This window comes from Schistocerca gregaria, chromosome 1 (assembly GCF_023897955.1).
Source record: "Schistocerca gregaria isolate iqSchGreg1 chromosome 1, iqSchGreg1.2, whole genome shotgun sequence".
NCBI classification, from domain to species: Eukaryota; Metazoa; Arthropoda; class Insecta; order Orthoptera; family Acrididae; genus Schistocerca; species Schistocerca gregaria.
The window spans coordinates 1044300577-1044324598 of NC_064920.1; the positions used below are offsets into that span (position 1 = coordinate 1044300577).

Genomic DNA, 24022 nt, shown 5'->3' on the forward strand with positions numbered 1-24022 from the left:
AAAGACCTTTGATGTGCAGCAACATGTACGCTGCATATTTTCGTATTACGAACGTATAAATTCAAATTCCACCAAACACTGCATGTCACATCCTGAAGCACTGAAATCTAATTTGCGATGTGCTTTTGTAAGCTAGTCATAGCTCATGTCACGTGATCTCGAAAGCTGATAACAGCACAGGACACATGATGTACACAGCCAATAGAAAGATCAGTGTTACGTAGTGCGCTTGTTACACTTTAAGATACATCGCACAAATTTGCCAGTAAAATTTTTAATAACGACGTAAATGTCTGATCTTCTGGGCTATAAATTCTTCTAAATGGTCGTCCTCGAAGAGTTGATTTTTAGATGAGAATCAAACACTTTGTGATTTAAGAAATTCATCATACATTCTCGCACATACATCATCTTACGTAAAAGGAAATTTGCTTTCAATGTAACGCTTTTCAAACCATTCGCAATATTTTCCCGCGACCTGTTAGAAGTACGTTCGTTTCAGCAGTTGCAAGCGAGCGCCACATAACAAGCGCCACCGCGCTTGGGCAGCTACGATGACGCCAGGAGCCCATGTGTTCGTACGTGTAAGATATTAAAAGTTCTTAAATTATGTCATAAAAGAAACAAGACATCAGAGGATACTTCAAGAGCGTTGGAATTTCGTGAACCATACTAAAACGCATAATTCGGCTTAAACTGCAGATTCGTATGTAAATTTTCTTGGAGTACCAGTACTGTATTATTTCATGTTTCGGCCTTTATTATGGCATAATGCCATAAGTGCGCTCGAAATGCAGCGAACTGTTGAAACTAGCCAATAGTGTGAAATTAAACACTTCATTTCAAATAAACTGACTGCCTCAACAGAAAAGATTAATAAAAGCCAAGTCTCTTTAGCAAACCAGCAAAGATAACTTCATTGTTCTGTAAGGCGATTAACGTTTGACTGTCAGAAAGGTGGAAATAAAATCTAAAACTAATAACATATTTTAGCCTACGTAATCACGCGAACGTATTTTAATTCATTTGATAGCTCCCGGCCACAATAATCCGTGTTGTTATCATTTAACGTGAGGAAACAAAAAAATCACTAAACGTAGACACAGGTCACGTGGAGACGACCCACCTCTCCACCACAACTCAGACTGCTCTGTGCATCAGCCCCAGATTTATTAATTTTCAAACCGGGTCAATATTAAGTAGTGGCGCCCAGCCACACTTCTGTAACCAGAAGCGGGAGAAGGCACTACTCATACGCGACTTTACTGCGGATGCGCAAGAGCCCTCCCGCGACAGATCAAACGAATATAAACAGCTGTCACGCCACGCTCATCGCAGGCAATGCGTTTTTGCAAAGTACTGTATAGTCTTTCTAAAGCCTTTGACACACTTTGCTGTTTGCAGATGCTTGTATGAGCACTGTTTTGTTGTTGCATACGGCGCATTTCCTTTGCAACTTAAGTTTTATTTTCGTTTTTTTTTTCTCTCGTTCATGTTTTGTTGCTGCAGTATTGTTCTGCAGTAGCGGAATACAGTAATATCGTTTGTCAGAGTATTTGTTCTTACCAGTCAAAATTACAAAAATTTAACTGAAAACTAAAACAATGAAAAATTCCCGGAATTATAAACAAGTCCCTGGTGTTTCCGGGTTTTCTCCCAGAAGAAAAAATTCCCGGGTTTTTCCCGTATCTCCCGGTTGTCCCGGGTCGTATACACCCTCTTTAACTAGTTCTAAGTTCTAGGGGACTGATGACCTCAGAAGATAACAACCGCTCGCTCACCGATAGATCTGTACCTACAGATTAGAAAATTGCGCAGGTCGCACCAGTGTTTAAGAAGGGTAGTAGGAGTAATCCATCTAACTACAGACCTATACCATTGACGTCGGTTTGCAGTAGGGTTTTGGAGCATATACTGTATTCAAACATTATGAATCACCTCGAAGGGAACGATCTATTGATACGTAATCAGCATGGTTTCAGAAAACATCTCTCCAGCTCTTTATTCGCATGAAGTAATGGCCACTATCGACAGGGGATCTCAAGTTGATTCTGTATTTCTAAATTTGCGGAAAGCTTTTGACACCGTTTCTCACAAGCGACTTCTAATCAAGCTGCGGGCCTATGGGGTATCGTCTCAGTTGTGCGACTGGATTCGTGATTTCCTGTCTGGAAGGTCGCAGTTCGTAGTAATAGACGGCAAATCATCGAGTAAAACTGAAGTGATGTCAGGTGTTCCCCAGGGAAGCGTACTGGGACCTCTGCTGTTCCTGATCTATATAAATGACCTGGGTGACAATCTGAGCAGTTCTCTTAGGTTGTTCGCAGATGATGCTGTAATTTACCGTCTAGTAAGATCATCCGAAGACCAGTATCAGTTGCAAAGCGATTTAGAAAAGATTGCTGTATCGTGTGACAGGTGGCAGTTGACGTTAAATAACGAAAAGTGTGAGGTGATCCACATGAGTTACAAAAGAAATCCGTTGGCATTCGATTACTCGATAAATAGTACAATTCTCAAGGCTGTCAATTCAACTAAGTACTTGGGTGTTAAAATAACGAACAACTTCAGTTCGAAAGATCACATAGATAATATTGTGGGGACGGCGAGCCAAAGGTTGCGTTTCATTGGCAGGACACTTAGAAGATGCAACAAGTCCACTAAAGAGACATCTTACACTACACTCGTTCGTCCTCTGTTAGAATATTGCTGCGCGGTGTGGGATCCTTACCAGGTGGGATTGACGGAGGACATCGAAAGGGTGCAAAAAAAGGGCAGCTCGTTTTGTATTATCACGTAATAGGGGAGAGAGTGTGGCAGATATGATACGAGAACTGGGATCGAAGTCATTAAAGCAAAGACGTTTTTCGTCGCGGCGAGATCTTTTTACGAAATTTCAGTCACCAACTTTCTCTTCCGAATGCGAAAATATTTTGTTGTGCCCAACCTACATAGGTAGGAATGATCATAAAAATAAAATAAGAGAAATCAGAGCTCGAACAGAAAGGTTTAGGTGTTCGGGAGTGGAATGGTAGGGAGATAGTATGATTGTGGTTCGATGAACACTCTGCCAAGCACTTAAATGTGAATTGCAGAGTAGTCATGTAGATGTAGATGTAGATGAAGTTAAGTCCCATAGTGTTCAGAGCCATTTGAACCATTTTTGACTCATCAAAAGTTGATTGGCAACATTGTTTAAGACATGAACTACTCGACCGATCCCACCCCGATTACCTGATCGCTATCAAATGACTCCTACACGACCTTTTATTGCCTAGGTTTTGCGTAGTTTGCATATCCAGCAAATACCACCTAAGCAAAATGCGGACTTAATTAAGACATGTTCCTACTACTGCGTACCACTCTTTCGAGCGTTGCGTCTAAGACCATATTATCAATTTGTCTGCAACGTTTCAAAAAGCTTTTGCACTCCTAGCAGACGGTGCTCCAGAGGCTTTGAAAATAGCTCAGGGCTATGCGCATGTCAATAACTTCCACCGGCAGACGAGTCGATAAAATGAGTAGGGAACAAATGGCGTTCGACTGAAATAGGTCGATTTGGTTGTGGTGAGAGAGTCACACCGTTTACATGGGACTCTCAAAATCGGATTGCCCAGTACTGCTTCTGGGTGGTCATGTAACACTTCAAAATTGGTCCTGGAAATCCGCTTCTAGGTGCCGGTTTTCCAATTCCGTAATCGATTTTCGCTTCCATGTAAAGGCAAGCGGTTTTGAAATTTGCTTAGGTGGTCAGTTTTCATCTTGTTTAAAAAAAAAAAAAGAAATTCGGTTAATGTGGACGGATTGGCTTTTTGTGCGGTGAAGGATAAGTAGAAATATTAGACTGAAGATCTTTGCTCTCCTCCAATTGAAGAGACATAGCAACTGTGCTGACTAAATCAGAAACTGTAACAGCTGTTTCCCACGTAACATATTTAACTGGACTAGCAAATTCGCTTCAGACCGTAACATGTAAATACAGCAGTGAAAAACTGTTTCCGAAATTCGGTATTCGTGCTTCGGAAGATGTGTCGCATGTAAATATAGTGACTGACCTGTGGCAAGACCTGAGCTCTGAGTAGGTTCAGCTGCGACACGCTTTTCGTGAGTTAGCGGTCCCAACGAATATGAATGCCAAATAAACATTATGATAACAGTCTGACTTGTAAAGTAGGCTAATATTTACTTTCGCAACATATTTAATCGATCGATTTCAGCTGAACGTCAGATGTATGGTTCTTATTTTAGTTTTTCGTCATTGGCCGTTTCCAGCCCTGTCCAATATATTGACGGATCTACTGAGATTAGATTTTATTGAGGAAACTGCTTAGCTTCTATAGTGTCTGGCTGAAATTTTCTGTATTTGTCAGCTTAGTACCGTAAGCTAAACTATTTATTTCGCACGATTATAGTTCTAATATGAGTGGTAATGACTTAGAAATCAGCGTAAGGCACGGTCATTTGAGAAGGCAGGCTTTTGGCATCCTTAAGGTGTGTTAAATGAAATGAGTGTAACAACTGTGAAGAAACACAATACAATGGCCAGCTGTTGTCGAAATATACGAAACTTTACGCAGGTGCAGAAAAACTTCAATTAGTAAAGAAATTAAGTTCGACGCGGACAAATTATAGGAAGGAACTGAAAAGAATTAAAAGTGCATCGAAAATGAGAGCAGGTGCTGATTGGTGCGTACACTGCGGTACTTTGATGGCATGAATTTTTGCAAAGTTAAGACATTTTTAATGGAATTTAAATAAAAATTTCCGTTATTATTGGTTTCTCCGTCATAATCTTACTTCAGTTAATTAAAGAGAATTTTACATCAGAATCGTCTCGTTTTCGTTTACAAAGCAACTTCTCTGGTCTTTTTGAAGGTATGGATGTATATATTTGCACATTTTGTTTGTTATGGGTTAAAAACAGTATTTCTTCATAACTTGATGTGTAATTTACGTACGGTACTTTTGCCTCTTTGTCAGATATTCTGCAAACCACTACTCTTTCTTTCTTTTTTAATGGAGGTTAAGGTCAAAAGAAACTTCGTAGTACATTAACACTTGGCAATTTTATGCCTTTTTTGAATGTACTTTTTCTTACGCTGCAATGGCGTAATTTATACTTCCACCTCACTTTAAAAGCAGCAGTACAGTGACATGTCTTCCGCACTCAGCCCAATGTTACAGTGTTCATGTTTGATCATTTGTTTTTCGTGTAGATTGTGAGTGGTACCAATCTACACAGTGTGTGAGGCAGCCAGACAACCGCAAATGTTTCCAGAATGAATAAATATCTCGAGGTACGGTTGTCGCTAAGTTACAGCGCACAAAACGGCAAATTTCGTGATGTTCGAAAGTAATTTTTATCGTTTACAGTCGCCGAATTACGAAACCGACTTAGTTTTTTTTCTAAAGGAACTCTGTACATTTTTTCTGTGGCATTTGAAAGAAGCTTCTAAGAGAACTTTGGCGATATAACATGTGTGCCACTAGATCGAACAGTATACAGATAACAGTGCCGCAAATCACTGTCTCGTCGTCAGTATTTCATAAACGTCTGCACCACCGCTTGATTTGTGAAAAAATAATTCTTTTCTTGTAATCTTTCGGGTCAGGGGATTGAAATTTAGACTTCTTAAAGCGTTATTTTAAGGATTTTCTGAACGTTTTAAAAGAGTGACTACCAGATTTCCACCGGTAAAAAATTAAGTTCTATCTACAACATCTAAAAAATCTGCGGTTCCGATTTTTTTTTCGTCAGTCGTACTTGTACTGTGTACCGATACGTACCGTCACAAATCAAGTATTCGGCTAGACTATTATTACAAATCAAAGCCAGCACGTGATTCGGATACGATTCGTATGTTTACTGTCACGGTTGTTGTACTAAGTGGTCAATATGTTGACCTTGAGCATTGCTACACATTACAAAGTGATTCTGGGAATCAATACTGCACGTTGAATTTCATTTGGAGTTAACGGCAGCAAGACTCGTCTTATAAGGCATTTCTTTGCACCTCATATTGTCGCACGTTTTCCTTTATGAGTAGAATAATTATATTTTACTAAGAAGAAACTCAATTTATTATTAAGAATACTGTGATTGTTTTTAAAGTCCAGTGTGAGTGAAAAATGTTAGTTTATCGTATTTTAGAGGTATACAACTTTGGTGTTATTGCGACGGAAACAGCGCGGATTTAGATGGAACCAAGGCATACTGTTCGATGTCTTCCCGTTGGGACTGTGCTTCGAATTCAGTATTCTTGACAGAAGTAAACTGAACTACGATTTCACCAGTGATCTTGTACTTTCCGACTGACTGTGAAAACTTTATGCATGAACTAACGCTACAACTGGAACAGCTGATGGCAAAGCAGTGACCATTAGAACGTCTTCTAGACAACTCACATTTAAACCTAGTGAACGGTAGAAAATGTTCTTTTACGTATATATGTGAATATCTCGTAGACAGCGGATTCCAGCAAGCGTAGTAAGTTTCAGATGGGCGGGAAAGAATTCAGTGATGTATTGCATCTTGTAACACTCGCTGGACCCCGTTGGCGATATATCTGCGAGTAACGCCTATCGTGTAAAGTAGTTGTGTAGCTGAGTAAACAATAGTTGAGGTGCTGCTCCTTGTAGAGAGAGGTTCCCGGTTTGTAACGGTGCTGCCTAGGATGCTGTGCGCTGCGATCTGCTGCGATGCGTCTCTCTCTCTCTCTCTCTCTCACTCTGTCCAGCAACTGGACTCTAATTTGCATAACGCGTGGGACGGACCACGGACGCTCTTACGAAAGATAATGTTCCAGGGAGTCTCCTCGCTTTACAGCCACGAAACACAAATGTCCACACACACACACACATACACACACACACACACACACACACACACACACCTGGCCGAGTTTCCCAACGAGGTTCTACTACCCACGATGCTTTGCGCCCTTAGTGTCTGCGATGTAAGGTATCTTTTAGTTCAAACTGGTCAAATGGCTCTGAGCACTATGGGGCTTAACCGCTGAGGTCATCAGTTCCCTAGAACTTAGAACTACTTAAACCTAACTAACCTAACGACATCACACACATCCATGCCCGACGCATGATTCGAACCTGCGACCGTAGCTGTCGTGCGTTTCCAGACTGTAGCTCCTAGAACCTCTCGGCCACTCTGGCCGGCTACCTTTTAGTTCTACTAGACTATCAGCTATTCAGTAAATACATAGTGTGCGTTAGATCCAACAAAGGAAAAATTGTGAAAATAAAAGTAAAGATATTTATGGCGGAACAAAAATATGACGTTCATTAGACCTGAAAAAAAGGACGCGTTCTTCGCTAGTCTTCCTCTCTTTTTTTCTTCTACTTTCTTAATGGTTTGACGCTGTTCAACGTGATTTCTTCAACCGAGCCAACCTTTTCATATTAGAATAGCACTTACACAAAATTTTCTCAATTTTTAATTCACTGTATTCAAATCTCTGTATTCCACCACAATTTTTGCCCCCTATATGAAATTATTCCGTGAAGTCCTGTCATGCTGCCCTTTTCGTGTCTTTCACCCATTCCTTTCCTTGTCTATTATGCCAACACCTCTTATCAGTCTCCTTAATGCTCAGCATCTCAAAATCTTAGATTATCTTCTTCTTCTGTTTTCTCATAACGCTACGTTGAAAGCGTGTAGTCAGTAGTTATACATTTCGGTCACTAAGCATCTTCTTTGCACCTATTACAACAGTGTTCTATTTAGATACACCTGTACACATTTATGTAAATCGTGCGGTTTCTAGTAACGTCGAAGCAGTATTTTCGTTGGGATCTGTCAGTCCTAAGTGATATGTGTACAGAATAATGTTATTGTAATCATGTCCATAGTTCAAGAAGTCTTTCTGGTACGCGATACAATAGGATGCACTGCGGTAATGCACAATGACTTAGCAAATGTCATGGGATAGGCACCTAATATCGCTCGAGGCCTCCTCTGGCCCAGAGGACTGCAATGACACGTAGTGGAAGTGAGTCGACAAGTCCCTGGTACTATTCTGGAAGCAGATGACACAAAATCGTTGAAATATACTACAAAATCAACAACGTTTGAACCTTGTATTGTATTGTATTGTATGTTAACCGTGGCCCTAGAAACGACGGAGAGGCTCTATTCCCGCCGCAACCGCAGTGGTCCACAACCCCACAACGACTACCGCAGTCCACTTCTCGCCTCCGCTGCCCCACACCGAACCCTGGGTTATTGTGCGGTTCGGCCCCCGGTGGACCCCCCAGGGAACGTCTTACACTAGACGAGTGTAGCCCCTATGTTTGCGTGGTAGAGTAAGGGTGGTGTACGCGTATGTGGAGAAGTTGTTTGCGCAGCAGTCGCCGACATAGTGTAGCTGAGGCGGAATAAGGGGAACCAGCCCGCATTCGCCGTGGCAGATGGAAAACTGCCTAAAAACCATCCACAGACTTCCCGGCTCACCGAACCTCGATACAAGTCCGCCGGGCGGATTCGTGCCGGGTACCAGGCGCTCCTTCCCGCCCGGAAAGCCGTGTTGAGCCATGTAAAGACGAAAAAGTATCTCCAACTGGAACTTTCCTTTCTTCTCTCACCAGGAAACGCCGTAGCTTCGCGCGAGTACCACTCGTGGCTCCGGCCAGAATCAACACACTCTTATTGCCGTGTGGTGCAGGAGATTGTAGTCTGATTAAAATTGCTTCACGCATTGGAGCTCTCTTCCTCCGATCAGAGTGCACAACATCACGCGCACACGGTTCGCCATTGGTTAGTTGCCACAACAAATGGTCAATTCGTTCCCACTTCCTTGTCTGCGTTCCTTTCTTGACGTGTTTGGATCCCGAATCTAGGGTGTGGCTCCTGTACTTCGCATTTTAACACACATGATAACCACACCAAGAACATCACACACACAAAAGGACGGTAAAGCATGCTTCAGACACAGCAGTGGCCAAACACTACTGGATCTTTCCGCATAAGACTCGATTCGGCGTCGGATATCGCATATTCAATTACTATTATTACAGAGATCGGCCTACCGCTTCGTAGCCGTTGCATGAAGCCGCTTTGAAGGCAGCATATCGTTGCTGCAGCTGGCCCTAAGGAGGCATAAATAAAACACTATTCTACGATGTGGTGCTATAGCGCAACGGTTAATGTGTAATCCTGATTTACGGATGATCGTGGATTCGAAACCAACCATGTGACATCTTTTTTTTATTTTTAAATATTTATGAAATGAGTGATTACTATTATTTTCAATTAATTTCCTTAACTAAGTTCTTTTTATTTTTAAGCTTTTGTCGCGTCATTTTCATTATCGTATTGACTTTTTATTTGCTCTTATTTTTTCTCCATTTTTTCTTACTATCGTTTTTATTGTTTGGAATCAGCTTTTGTCACTTATAACCTGCAACCGAGTGCCAACCAGGACTGCTCAGTGATTCGTATTGTGTCAGCTCGTGCAGCCAAAGTGAGGATAACTACAGGTAACCGATGAAAGCGAAAAGTTACATTTTTGACCTCCGTTTTCTTGGACACATTGCACATCAAGAGGTTGTCAAAAGGATAGGACAAGAGAGTAAGTTGAGGTCTACAAAACGCGTCGTCTGTCGCAGTTCGGTCGTTAGTCACTTAAAATCAGCTGTGGGCAGAGAATCTCGCGTTCCCGCTGTAACTGACGGTAGCCGCTTCCAATCTTGTTGCGCGTTACATGGGAAGCACTTGTGAAGTGACCCCATCGTGTTTGGGCGTTGTCTTCAGCCGAGAGGCAGCCGATGTGACAACACTCTAGCGGCAAGTGGCAAATGTCAGCTGGCAATTACTTTCAGTCCTAATATAATTATACGATGTAGTGCTCTGCACATTTGATACGAAAGTTTTGTTGTCGGATCTGTATTAATTCTCTACACTGCTACGGTATTGAAAACAGTCTAAATAAGGGTCTAAATCCTCGCTTCGACACAGGTGACATGTTAACCTTGCCACTGTTCCACAATTCGTAACTAACGCACTGTCGCATTTAGCAAGATCCCGTGGCCACAACTCTAGGAAACGTACACTGCTAACAGTTCATACACCGCTTGCAGCTGGATCGTAGCAACTTCCGTCGATAAACATCACAGAAAAACGGGATAACAGTTTACAGTTCGTTACTCTTCACATTTCCATAAAATCAAATGTGTATTATTGATTTCCATTAGACGTTTCCAACTCCAAGTCTTTCATTAAACTACACCTCCAGCTAGCTTAATTCTCCAGTATTTGGTGTAAAACCTGATCCAAGCAGCTACTTGTGAATGCACTAAATCACAGATTCACCTAAGAAATTGGGTTGGAAATGCATAACACACTTGTGAATCCTTACAGACTTTCCTTAGAAACTTTGTATATCATGCAGGATTAGTAACTACCAACTTGAGAAATATTAAACACTTTTAAACTACATCCACGGCCCAGAGGCCACACAAATTGTTGTCTACATCCGTGATAGTCGCTGTCATGCCACTGCTTGATTTTGTGAGACCAAAACTACCCCATGAAATTGTTTTAAAGATGCTTTCCCTTAAGCATTTGCCATCAGAATCAGAACACGAGCACTTTCACTGGTTACTTCCATGCCCCTGTAACAGTTCTCCTCTGCAAAGTGCTGCCACTATCCCAAATTATTGAGATGTTTATTTTCTACAGGTGCTGGAAAACGTCTGCCTTGACGGGAAACTCACTTGCTGTTAAGCAAAACTATTAGGTTCTAAACAGATACGACTTTAACAGATTAATGAAAGCGTGACTACTATCTCCAGGCTGGCAAATAACACGTCCACAAAATATCGGACATCGTCCATGGCCGTCTCAGTAGTTTCGAGGACGAGCCAGCGGGAGCGGCCAGGGCAGTTACGTTGTGTTAGTGGCAGACAGAATTGCTGAGTGTTTACTTGGCTTGTTTCGCAGACGGGGCCATCGTGCGCGGTGCAGACAGAACTGCAGAGTGTTTGCTTGGCTTGTTTCACAGACAGGGCCGTTGTGCGCGGTGCAGACAGAACTGCAGAGTGCTTGCTTGGCTTGTTTCGCAGACGGGGCCGTTGTGCGCGGTGCAGACAGAACTGCAGAGTGCTTGCTTGGCTTGTTTCGCAGACGGGGCCGTAGTGCGCGGTGCAGACAGAACTGCAGAGTGTTTGCTTGGCTTGTTTCGCAGACGGTTCCGTCGTGCGCGGTGCAGACAGAACTGCAGAGTGTTTGCTTGGCTTGTTTCGCAGACGGTTCCATCGTGCGCGGTGCAGACAGAACTGCAGAGTGTTTGCTTGGCTTGTTTCGCAGACGGTTCCGTTGTGCGCGGTGCAGACAGAACTGCAGAGTGTTTGCTTGGCTTGTTTCGCAGACGGGGCCGTGGTGCGCGGTGCAGACAGAACTGCAGAGTGTTTGCTTGGCTTGTTTCGCAGACGGGGCCGTGGTGCGCGGTGCAGACAGAACTGCAGAGTGTTTGCTTGGCTTGTTTCGCAGACGGGGCCGTGGTGCGCGGTGCAGACAGAACTGCAGAGTGTTTGCTTGGCTTGTTTCGCAAACGGTTCCGTCGTGCGCGGTGCAGACAGAACTGCAGAGTGTTTGCTTGGCTTGTTTCGCAGACGGTTCCGTCGTGCGCGGTGCAGACAGAACTGCAGAGTGTTTGCTCGGCTTGTTTCACAGACGGGGCCGTTGTGCGCGATGCAGACAGAACTGCAGAGTGTTTGCTTGGCTTGTTTCGCAGACGGTTCCGTCGTGCGCGGTGCAGACAGAACTGCAGAGTGTTTGCTTGGCTTGTTTCGCAGACGGTTCCGTCGTGCGCGGTGCAGACAGAACTGCAGAGTGTTTGCTTGGCTTGTTTCGCAGACGGTTCCGTCGTGCGCGGTGCAGACAGAACTGCAGAGTGTTTGCTTGGCTTGTTTCGCAAACGGTTCCGTCGTGCGCGGTGCAGACAGAACTGCAGAGTGTTTGCTTGGCTTGTTTCGCAGACGGTTCCGTCGTGCGCGGTGCAGACAGAACTGCAGAGTGTTTGCTTGGCTTGTTTCACAGGCGGGGCCGTTGTGCGCGGTGCAGACAGAACTGCAGAGTGTTTGCTTGGCTTGTTTCGCAGACGGTTCCGTTGTGCGCGGTGCAGACAGAACTGCAGAGTGTTTGCTTGGCTTGTTTCGCAAACGGTTCCGTCGTGCGCGGTGCAGACAGAACTGCAGAGTGTTTGCTTGGCTTGTTTCGCAGACGGTTCCGTTGTGCGCGGTGCAGACAGAACTGCAGAGTGTTTGCTTGGCTTGTTTCGCAGACGGGGCCGTGGTGCGCGGTGCAGACAGAACTGCAGAGTGTTTGCTTGGCTTGTTTCGCAGACGGGGCCGTGGTGCGCGGTGCAGACAGAACTGCAGAGTGTTTGCTTGGCTTGTTTCGCAGACGGGGCCGTGGTGCGCGGTGCAGACAGAACTGCAGAGTGTTTGCTTGGCTTGTTTCGCAGACAGGGCCGTTGTGCGCGGTGCAGACAGAACTGCAGAGTGCTTGCTTGGCTTGTTTCGCAGACGGGGCCGTTGTGCGCGGTGCAGACAGAACTGCAGAGTGCTTGCTTGGCTTGTTTCGCAGACGGGGCCGTAGTGCGCGGTGCAGACAGAACTGCAGAGTGTTTGCTTGGCTTGTTTCGCAGACGGTTCCGTCGTGCGCGGTGCAGACAGAACTGCAGAGTGTTTGCTTGGCTTGTTTCGCAGACGGTTCCGTCGTGCGCGGTGCAGACAGAACTGCAGAGTGTTTGCTTGGCTTGTTTCGCAGTCGGTTCCGTTGTGCGCGGTGCAGACAGAACTGCAGAGTGTTTGCTTGGCTTGTTTCGCAGATGGGGCCGTGGTGCGCGGTGCAGACAGAACTGCAGAGTGTTTGCTTGGCTTGTTTCGCAGACGGGGCCGTGGTGCGCGGTGCAGACAGAACTGCAGAGTGTTTGCTTGGCTTGTTTCGCAGACGGGGCCGTGGTGCGCGGTGCAGACAGAACTGCAGAGTGTTTGCTTGGCTTGTTTCGCAAACGGTTCCGTCGTGCACGGTGCAGACAGAACTGCAGAGTGTTTGCTTGGCTTGTTTCGCAGACGGTTCCGTCGTGCGCGGTGCAGACAGAACTGCAGAGTGTTTGCTCGGCTTGTTTCACAGACGGGGCCGTTGTGCGCGGTGCAGACAGAACTGCAGAGTGTTTGCTTGGCTTGTTTCGCAGACGGTTCCGTCGTGCGCGGTGCAGACAGAACTGCAGAGTGTTTGCTTGGCTTGTTTCGCAGACGGTTCCGTCGTGCGCGGTGCAGACAGAACTGCAGAGTGTTTGCTTGGCTTGTTTCGCAGACGGTTCCGTCGTGCGCGGTGCAGACAGAACTGCAGAGTGTTTGCTTGGCTTGTTTCACAGACGGGGCCGTTGTGCGCGGTGCAGACAGAACTGCAGAGTGTTTGCTTGGCTTGTTTCGCAGACGGTTCCGTTGTGCGCGGTGCAGACAGAACTGCAGAGTGTTTGCTTGGCTTGTTTCGCAAACGGTTCCGTCGTGCGCGGTGCAGACAGAACTGCAGAGTGTTTGCTTGGCTTGTTTCGCAGACGGTTCCGTTGTGCGCGGTGCAGACAGAACTGCAGAGTGTTTGCTTGGCTTGTTTCGCAGACGGGGCCGTGGTGCGCGGTGCAGACAGAACTGCAGAGTGTTTGCTTGGCTTGTTTCGCAGACGGGGCCGTGGTGCGCGGTGCAGACAGAACTGCAGAGTGTTTGCTTGGCTTGTTTCGCAGACGGGGCCGTGGTGCGCGGTGCAGACAGAACTGCAGAGTGTTTGCTTGGCTTGTTTCGCAGACGGGGCCGTGGTGCGCGGTGCAGACAGAACTGCAGAGTGTTTGCTTGGCTTGTTTCGCAGACGGTTCCGTCGTGCGCGGTGCAGACAGAACTGCAGAGTGTTTGCTTGGCTTGTTTCGCAGATGGGGCGTCGTGCGCGGTGCAGACAGAACTGCAGAGTGTTTGCTTGGCTTGTTTCGCAGACGGTTCCGTTGTGCGCGGTGCAGACAGAACTGCAGAGTGTTTGCTTGGCTTGTTTCGCAGACGGGGCCGTGGTGCGCGGTGCAGACAGAACTGCAGAGTGTTTGCTTGGCTTGTTTCGCAGACGGGGCCGTGGTGCGCGGTGCAGACAGAACTGCAGAGTGTTTGCTTGGCTTGTTTCGCAGACGGGGCCGTGGTGCGCGGTGCAGACAGAACTGCAGAGTGTTTGCTTGGCTTGTTTCGCAAACGGTTCCGTCGTGCGCGGTGCAGACAGAACTGCAGAGTGTTTGCTTGGCTTGTTTCGCAGACGGTTCCGTCGTGCGCGGTGCAGACAGAACTGCATAGTGTTTGCTTGGCTTGTTTCGCAGACGGGGCCGTGGTGCGCGGTGCAGACAGAACTGCAGAGTGTTTGCTTGGCTTGTTTCGCAGACGGTTCCGTCGTGCGCGGTGCAGACAGAACTGCAGAGTGTTTGCTCGGCTTGTTTCACAGACGGGGCCGTTGTGCGCGGTGCAGACAGAACTGCAGAGTGTTTGCTTGGCTTGTTTCGCAGACGGTTCCGTCGTGCGCGGTGCAGACAGAACTGCAGAGTGTTTGCTTGGCTTGTTTCGCAGACGGTTCCGTCGTGCGCGGTGCAGACAGAACTGCAGAGTGTTTGCTTGGCTTGTTTCACAGACGGGGCCGTTGTGCGCGGTGCAGACAGAACTGCAGAGTGTTTGCTTGGCTTGTTTCGCAGACGGTTCCGTTGTGCGCGGTGCAGACAGAACTGCAGAGTGTTTGCTTGGCTTGTTTCGCAAACGGTTCCGTCGTGCGCGGTGCAGACAGAACTGCAGAGTGTTTGCTTGGCTTGTTTCGCAGACGGTTCCGTTGTGCGCGGTGCAGACAGAACTGCAGAGTGTTTGCTTGGCTTGTTTCGCAGACGGGGCCGTGGTGCGCGGTGCAGACAGAACTGCAGAGTGTTTGCTTGGCTTGTTTCGCAGACGGGGCCGTGGTGCGCGGTGCAGACAGAACTGCAGAGTGTTTGCTTGGCTTGTTTCGCAGACGGGGCCGTGGTGCGCGGTGCAGACAGAACTGCAGAGTGTTTGCTTGGCTTGTTTCGCAGACGGGGCCGTGGTGCGCGGTGCAGACAGAACTGCAGAGTGTTTGCTTGGCTTGTTTCGCAGACGGGGCCGTGGTGCGCGGTGCAGACAGAACTGCAGAGTGTTTGCTTGGCTTGTTTCGCAGATGGGGCCGTCGTGCGCGGTGCAGACAGAACTGCAGAGTGTTTGCTTGGCTTGTTTCGCAGACGGTTCCGTTGTGCGCGGTGCAGACAGAACTGCAGAGTGTTTGCTTGGCTTGTTTCGCAGACGGGGCCGTGGTGCGCGGTGCAGACAGAACTGCAGAGTGTTTGCTTGGCTTGTTTCGCAGACGGGGCCGTGGTGCGCGGTGCAGACAGAACTGCAGAGTGTTTGCTTGGCTTGTTTCGCAGACGGGGCCGTGGTGCGCGGTGCAGACAGAACTGCAGAGTGTTTGCTTGGCTTGTTTCGCAAACGGTTCCGTCGTGCGCGGTGCAGACAGAACTGCAGAGTGTTTGCTTGGCTTGTTTCGCAGACGGTTCCGTCGTGCGCGGTGCAGACAGAACTGCAGAGTGTTTGCTCGGCTTGTTTCACAGACGAGGCCGTTGTGCGCGGTGCAGACAGAACTGCAGAGTGTTTGCTTGGCTTGTTTCGCAGACGGTTCCGTCGTGCGCGGTGCAGACAGAACTGCAGAGTGTTTGCTTGGCTTGTTTCACAGACGGGGCCGTTGTGCGCGGTGCAGACAGAACTGCAGAGTGTTTGCTTGGCTTGTTTCGCAGACGGTTCCGTCGTGCGCGGTGCAGACAGAACTGCAGAGTGTTTGCTTGGCTTGTTTCGCTAACGGTTCCGTCGTGCGCGGTGCAGACAGAACTGCAGAGTGTTTGCTTGGCTTGTTTCGCAGACGGTTCCGTCGTGCGCGGTGCAGACAGAACTGCAGAGTGTTTGCTTGGCTTGTTTCGCAGACGGGGCCGTGGTGCGCGGTGCAGACAGAACTGCAGAGTGTTTGCTTGGCTTGTTTCGCAGACGGTTCCGTCGTGCGCGGTGCAGACAGAACTGCAGAGTGTTTGCTCGGCTTGTTTCACAGACGGGGCCGTTGTGCGCGGTGCAGACAGAACTGCAGAGTGTTTGCTTGGCTTGTTTCGCAGACGGTTCCGTCGTGCGCGGTGCAGACAGAACTGCAGAGTGTTTGCTTGGCTTGTTTCGCAGACGGTTCCGTCGTGCGCGGTGCAGACAGAACTGCAGAGTGTTTGCTTGGCTTGTTTCGCAAACGGTTCCGTCGTGCGCGGTGCAGACAGAACTGCAGAGTGTTTGCTTGGCTTGTTTCGCTGACGGTTCCGTTGTGCGCGGTGCAGACAGAACTGCAGAGTGTTTGCTTGGTTTGTTTCGCAGACGGGGCCGTGGTGCGCGGTGCAGACATAACTGCAGAGTGTTTGCTTGGCTTGTTTCGCAGACGGGGCCGTGGTGCGCGGTGCAGACAGAACTGCAGAGTGTTTGCTTGGCTTGTTTCGCAGACGGGGCCGTGGTGCGCGGTGCAGACAGAACTGCAGAGTGTTTGCTTGGCTTGTTTCACAGACGGGGCCGTTGTGCGCGGTGCAGACAGAACTGCAGAGTGTTTGCTTGGCTTGTTTCGCAGACGGTTCCGTCGTGCGCGGTGCAGACAGAACTGCAGAGTGTTTGCTTGGCTTGTTTCGCAAACGGTTCCGTCGTGCGCGGTGCAGACAGAACTGCAGAGTGTTTGCTTGGCTTGTTTCGCAGACGGTTCCGTCGTGCGCGGTGCAGACAGAACTGCATAGTGTTTGCTTGGCTTGTTTCGCAGACGGGGCCGTGGTGCGCGGTGCAGACAGAACTGCAGAGTGTTTGCTTGGCTTGTTTCGCAGACGGTTCCGTCGTGCGCGGTGCAGACAGAACTGCAGAGTGTTTGCTCAGCTTGTTTCACAGACGGGGCCGTTGTGCGCGGTGCAGACAGAACTGCAGAGTGTTTGCTTGGCTTGTTTCGCAGACGGTTCCGTCGTGCGCGGTGCAGACAGAACTGCAGAGTGTTTGCTTGGCTTGTTTCGCAGACGGTTCCGTCGTGCGCGGTGCAGACAGAACTGCAGAGTGTTTGCTTGGCTTGTTTCGCAGACGGTTCCGTCGTGCGCGGTGCAGACAGAACTGCAGAGTGTTTGCTTGGCTTGTTTCGCAGACGGTTCCGTCGTGCGCGGTGCAGACAGAACTGCAGAGTGTTTGCTCGGCTTGTTTCACAGACGGGGCCGTTGTGCGCGGTGCAGACAGAACTGCAGAGTGTTTGCTTGGCTTGTTTCGCAGACGGTTCCGTCGTGCGCGGTGCAGACAGAACTGCAGAGTGTTTGCTCGGCTTGTTTCACAGACGGGGCCGTTGTGCGCGGTGCAGACAGAACTGCAGAGTGTTTGCTTGGCTTGTTTCGCAGACGGTTCCGTCGTGCGCGGTGCAGACAGAACTGCAGAGTGTTTGCTTGGCTTGTTTCGCAGACGGTTCCGTCGTGCGCGGTGCAGACAGAACTGCAGAGTGTTTGCTTGGCTTGTTTCGCAGACGGTTCCGTCGTGCGCGGTGCAGACAGAACTGCAGAGTGTTTGCTTGGCTTGTTTCGCAGACGGTTCCGTCGTGCGCGGTGCAGACAGAACTGCAGAGTGTTTGCTTGGCTTGTTTCGCAGACGGTTCCGTCGTGCGCGGTGCAGACAGAACTGCAGAGTGTTTGCTTGGCTTGTTTCGCAGACGGTTCCGTCGTGCGCGGTGCAGACAGAACTGCAGAGTGTTTTCTTGGCTTGTTTCGTGCGCGGTGCAGACAGAACTGCAGAGTGTTTGCTTGGCTTGTTTCGCAGACGGGGCCGTCGTGCGCGGTGCCGTCCCCACAGCGCCGGCCGTCCGCCCCCAGCAGGTGGCGCATGCTGGGCGCCAGCTGCGACGCGGACCGCGACTGCGCAGTGCCCTACAGCCGCTGCATGGCCGGCGCCTGCGCGTGCCAGGCCTACTACGCCCGCTACAACGAGTCGCGCTGCCTGCCCTGTGAGTACCCCACACCGTTCACTTTGCCACTGTAGCCCTACAGGTCTACTACATCAGCTACACAGAAGAGCCGAAGAATCTGGTACACCTGCCTAATATTGTGTAGGGCCCCAGCGAGCACGCAGAAGTATCGCAACACGACGTCCCGTGGACTTGACTAATGTCTGAGGTAGTGCTGGAGGGAACTGACACCATGAATCCTGCGAGGCTGTCCATAAATCCGTAAGAGGATGACGTGGTGGAGATCTCTTCTGAACAGCATCTTGCAAGGCACCCCAAATATGCTCAATAATGTTGAAGCCTGGGGAGTTTGGTGGCCAGCGGAAGTGTTTAAACTCAGACGAGTGTTTCTGGAGCCACTATGTAGCTATTCTGGACGTGTGGGGTGTCGCATTGTCCTGCTGGAAATGCCTAAGACTGTCGGAATGCACAATGGAGACATGTATGGATGCAGGTGATGAGACAGGATGCCTACGAACGTGTCACCTGTCAGAGTCGTATCTAGACGTATCAGGGATTCCATATCATTCCAACTGCACACTCACCACATGAGTGAAGAGCCTCCACTAGCTTGAGCAGTCCCCACTGCGATGTAGAGTCCATGGATTCATGAAGTTGTCTCCATACCCGTACACGTCCATCCGCTTGATACAATTTGAACCGAGATTCTTCCGACCAGGCAACATGTTTCCAGTCATCAACAGTCCAATGTCGGCGTTGACAGGCCCAGGTGAGGCGTAAAGCTTTGTGTCGTGCAGTTATCAAGGGTACACGAGTAAGCCTTTGGCTCCGATGATGTTTCGTTGATCGGTTCGCAGGATGACACTTGTTGATGGCCCAGCATTGAAATCTGCAGCAATTTGCGGAAGGGCTGAACTTCTGTCGCGTTGAACGATTCTCTTATGTCGTCGTTGGTCCCATTCTTGCAGCAAATTTTCCCGGCCGTAGCGATGTCGGAGATTTGATGTTTTACGTGATTGCTGATATTTACGGTACATTCGTGAAATGCTCGTGCGGGAAAATCCCCACTTCATCGCTACCTCGGAGTTGCTGTGTCATATCGCTCGTCCGCCGACTTTCATACCACTTTCGAACTTACTTAAATCTTCGTAACCTGCCATTGTAACAGCAGTAACCGATGTAACAACTGTGTCAGACACCTTTTGTCTTATATAGCCATTGCCGACAGCAGCGGTGTATTCTGCCTCATTACATATCTCTGTGTTTGAATACGCATGCCTATGCCAGTTTCTTTGGCACTTCAGTGTATAACATTCAGTCTGTAGCAAGAGTTGTAAACCCATCACAGGCTACCGCAGACCGTCCTTAAGTAAGCTTAAGGCTATGGTAGTTTTCCTCGTACCTTTTAGGTAGTTATTATGCTTACTTGTATGTTAGCTGTGTTGCATACCCATCAGGCGTTACATCACAATGCGATCAGTGTCTTACCAGATTTCCCTGAAAACCGGAAGAGGTGAACCAGCTAGAAATTGAGTGATGATATGTAAACGGCTGTGTAACCTATGAAATGTTTTGATCCTACTGTCTGTTACTTAAAAGTAAACAGTCTTTACAGAGAAACTGAAATTTTCCGTGTTTAACCCAGGTTTTATTCGAAACTTGTTGATTTGTAACGTGAAACAGAGTGTACAAATAATGAAAACACATTAGTCATATAGCGCTAGAAGAAGCAATTCCTTAACAAAAACACAGAATAAAAAAGACCTTAATATACATATACAGGGTAGTCCATTGATAGTGACTGGGCCAAATATCTCACGAAATAAACATCAAGCGAAAAAACTGCAAAGAACGAAACTCGTCTAGCTTGAAGGGGGAAACCAGATGGCGCTATGGTTGGCCCGCTAGATGGCGATGCCGTAGGTCAAACGGATATCAACTGCATTTCTTTAAAATAGGAACCTCCATTTTTTATTACGTATTCGTGTAGTACGTAAAGAAATAAGAATGTTTTAGTTGAACCAATTTTTCGCTTTGTGACAGATGGTGCTGTACTAGTCACAAACGTATAAGTACATAGTATCACGTAACATCGCGCCAGCGCGGACGGCATTTGCTTCGTGATACATTACCCGTGTCAAAAAGGACCGTTTACCAATTGCGGAAAAGGTCGATATCTTGTTGATGTATGGCTACTGTAATCAAAATGCCCAACGGGCGTGTGCTATGTATGCTGCTCGGTATCCTGGACGACATCATACAAGTGACCGGACCGTTCGCCGGATAGTTACGTTATTTAAGGAAACAGGAAGTGTTCAGCTACATGTGAAACGTCAACCACGACCTGCAATAAATGATGATGCCCAAGTAGGTGTTTTAGCTGCTGTCACGGCTAATCCGCACATCAGTAGCAAACAAATTGTGCGAGAATCGGGAATCTCAAAAGCGTCGCTGTTGAGAATGCTACATCAACATCAATTGCACCCGTACCATGTTTCTATGCACTAGGAATTGCATGGCGACGACTTTGAACGTCTTGTACAGTTCTGCCACTGGGCACAAGAGAAATTACAGGACGATGACAGATTTTCTGCACGCGTTCTATTTAGTGACGAAGCGTCATTCACTACCAGCGGTAACGTACACCGGCAAAAGATGCACTATTGGGCAACGGAAAATCCACGATGGCTGCGACAAGTGGAGCATCAGCGATCTTGGCGATTTATTGTATGGTGCGGCATTATGTGAGGAAGGATAACTGGCTCCCATTTTATCGATGTCAGTCTAAATTGTGCAATGTATGCTGATTTCCTACGTAATTTTCTACCGAAGTTAGTACAAGATGTTTCACTGAACGACAGAATGGCGATGTACGTCCAACATGATGGATGTCTGGCACATAGCTCGCGTGCGGTTGAAGCGGTATTGAATAGCATATTCCATGACAGGTGGATTGGTCGTCGAAGCACCATACCATGACCCGCACGTTCACCGGATCTGACGTCCCCGGATTTCTTTCTGTGGGGAAAGTTGAAAGATATTTGCTATCGTGATCCACCGACTACGCCTGACGACATGCGTCAGCGCATTGTCAATGCATGTGCCAACATTACGGAAGGCGAAATACTCGCTGTTGAGAGGAATGTCGTTACACGTATTGCCTAATGCATTGAGGTTGACGGCCATTATTTTGAGCATTTACTGCATTAATGTGGTATTTACAGGTAATCACGCTGTAACAGCATGCGTTCTCAGAAATGATAAGTTCACAAAGTTCTCAGAAATGATAAGTTCACAAAGGTAAATGTATCACATTGGAACAACCGAAATAAAATGTTCAAACGTACCTACGTTCTGTATTTTAATTTAAAACCTACCTGTTACCAAATGTTCGTCTAAATTTGTGAGCCATATGTTTGTGACTATTATAGCGCCATCTACCACAAAGCGAAAAAAGTAGTCCAACTAAAACATGAGGATTTCTTTACGTACTACATGAATATGTAATAAAAATAGGGATTCCTATTTTAAAAAACGCACTTGATATCCGTTTGACCTATGGCAAACGCCATCTAGCGGGCCAACCATCTGGTTTCTCCCTTCAAGCTAGACAAGTTTCGTTAGTTGTAGATATTTCGTTTGACGCTTATTTCGTGAGATATTTGACCTGGTCACGATCAATGGACCATCCTGTATATATAAATATGGTCTTACAACGTTACCTCTAAATACGCCGCACTCTGCATCCGCTTCTGACGATGCTTTCCGATACTGATAATGCTATCTGCTTCTTAGGAAGTCTTCGTTCCAATTCTGAGAATGCGTTATCGTACTGATGCCTGTTTGCTAGGAAGTATTCATTCCAACCGCATATCTCTTCGGATACTCCATATACAATCATTATATATATCACACTTGCGTGCAAAACTTAAGGATGAAAGTGTCTCTTACACTACTGGCCATTGGTTTCACGTCTCGGTCCCGTCTTGTTCGCATTGACAGAAATTTGAACAGTGGATGGATGGAATGGGGTGCCATTGGTTACACGTCTCGGTCACCTATTGTTCGCACTGACGGCACTTTGAACAGTGGACGTTAATTTTCAGATGTGTTACGACCCGTGGCTCTACCCTTCATTCGATCCCTGCGAAACCCTACATTTCAGCAGGATAATGCATGACCGCATATTGCAGATCCTGTACGGACCTTTCTGGACACAGAAAATGTTCAACTGCTGTCCTGGCCAGCACATTCTCCAGATCTCCCACCAACTGAAAACGTCTGGTCAATGGTGGCCGAGCAACTGGCTCGTCACAATACGCCAGTCACTTCTCTTGATGAACTGTGATATCGTGTTGAAGCTGCATGGGCAGCTGTACCAGTACACGCCATCCAAGCTCTGTTTGACTCAGTGCCCAGGTGTATCAAGGCCGTTATTATGGCCAGAGGTAGCAGTTCTTGGTACTGATTTCTCAGGATCTGTGCACCCAAATTTAGTGAAAATGTAATCACATGTCAATTCTAGTATAATATACACTCCTGGAAATGGAACAAAGAACACATTGACACCGGTGTGTCAGACCCACCATACTTGCTCCGGACACTGCGAGAGGGCTGTACAAGCAATGATCACACGCACGGCACAGCGGACACACCAGGAACCGCGGTGTTGGCCGTCGAATGGCGCTAGCTGCGCAGCATTTGTGCACCGCCGCCGTCAGTGTCTGCCAGTTTGCCGTGGCATACGGAGCTCCATCGCAGTCTTTAACACTGGTAGCATGCTGCGGCAGCGTGGACGTGAACCGTATGTGCAGTTGACGGACTTTGAGCGAGGGCGTATAGTGGGCATGTGGGAGGCCGGGTGGACGTACCGCCGAATTGCTCAACACGTGAGGCGTGAGGTCTCCACAGTACATCGATGTTGTCGCCAGTGGTCGGCGGAAGGTGCACGTGCCCGTCGACCTGGGACCGGAACGCAGCGACGCACGGATGCACGCCAAGACCGTAGGATCCTACGCAGTGCCGTAGGGGACCGCACCGCCACTTCCCAGCAAGTTAGGGACACTGTTGCTTCCTGGGGTATCGGCGAGGACCATTTGCAACCGTATCCATGAAGCTGGGCTACGGTCCCGCACACCGTTAGGCCGTCTTCCGCTCACGCCCCAACATCGTGCAGCCCGCCTCCGGTGGTGTCGCGACAGGCGTGAATGGAGGGACGAATGGAGACGTGTCGTCTTCAGCTATGAGAGTCGCTTCTGCCTTGGTGCCAATGATGGTCGTATGCGTGTTTGGCGCCGTGCAGGTGAGCGCCACAATCAGGACTGCATACGACCGAGGCACACAGGGCCAACACCCGGCATCATGGTGTGGGGAGCGATCTCCTACACTGGCCGTACACCTCTGGTGATCGTCGAGGGGACACTGAATAGTGCACGGTACATCCAAACCGTCATCGAACCCATCGTTCTACCATTCCTAGACCGGCAAGGGAACTTGCTGTTCCAACAGGACAATGCACGTCCGCATGTATCCCGTGCCACCCAACGTGCTCTAGAAGGTGTAAGTCAACTACCCTGGCCAGCAAGATGCCCGGATCTGCCCCCATTGAGCATGTTTGGGACTGGATGAAGCGTCGTCTCACGCGGTCTGCACGTCCAGCACGAACGCTGGTCCAACTGAGGCGCCAGGTGGAAATGGCATGGCAAGCCGTTCCACAGGACTACATCCAGCATCTCTACGATCGTCTCCATGGGAGAATAGCAGCCTGCATTGCTGCGAAAGGTGGATATACACTGTACTAGTGCCGACATTGTGCATGCTCTGTTGCCTGTGTCTATGTGCCTGTGGTTCTGTCAGTGTGATCATGTGATGTATCTGACCCCAGGAATGTGTCAATAAAGTTTCCCCTTCCTAGGACAATGAATTCACGGTGTTCTTATTTCAATTTCCAGGAGTGTGTGTTTAATGAATACCCGTTTATCATCT

At 48.1% G+C, this 24022-nt stretch overlaps 1 protein-coding gene across 2 annotated transcripts in view; it reads left to right on the plus strand.

Moving 5' to 3' along the window:
- Positions 1-24022, plus strand: part of LOC126280740 (mucin-5AC) — a 400966-nt gene that overhangs the window by 160724 nt on the left and 216220 nt on the right. For both annotated transcript variants that reach the window (XM_049979789.1, XM_049979788.1), the window contains exon 2: positions 17893-18076. In XM_049979789.1, coding sequence (XP_049835746.1) covers positions 17893-18076 — 184 coding nt within the window. The remainder of the gene's footprint in view (positions 1-17892; positions 18077-24022) is intronic.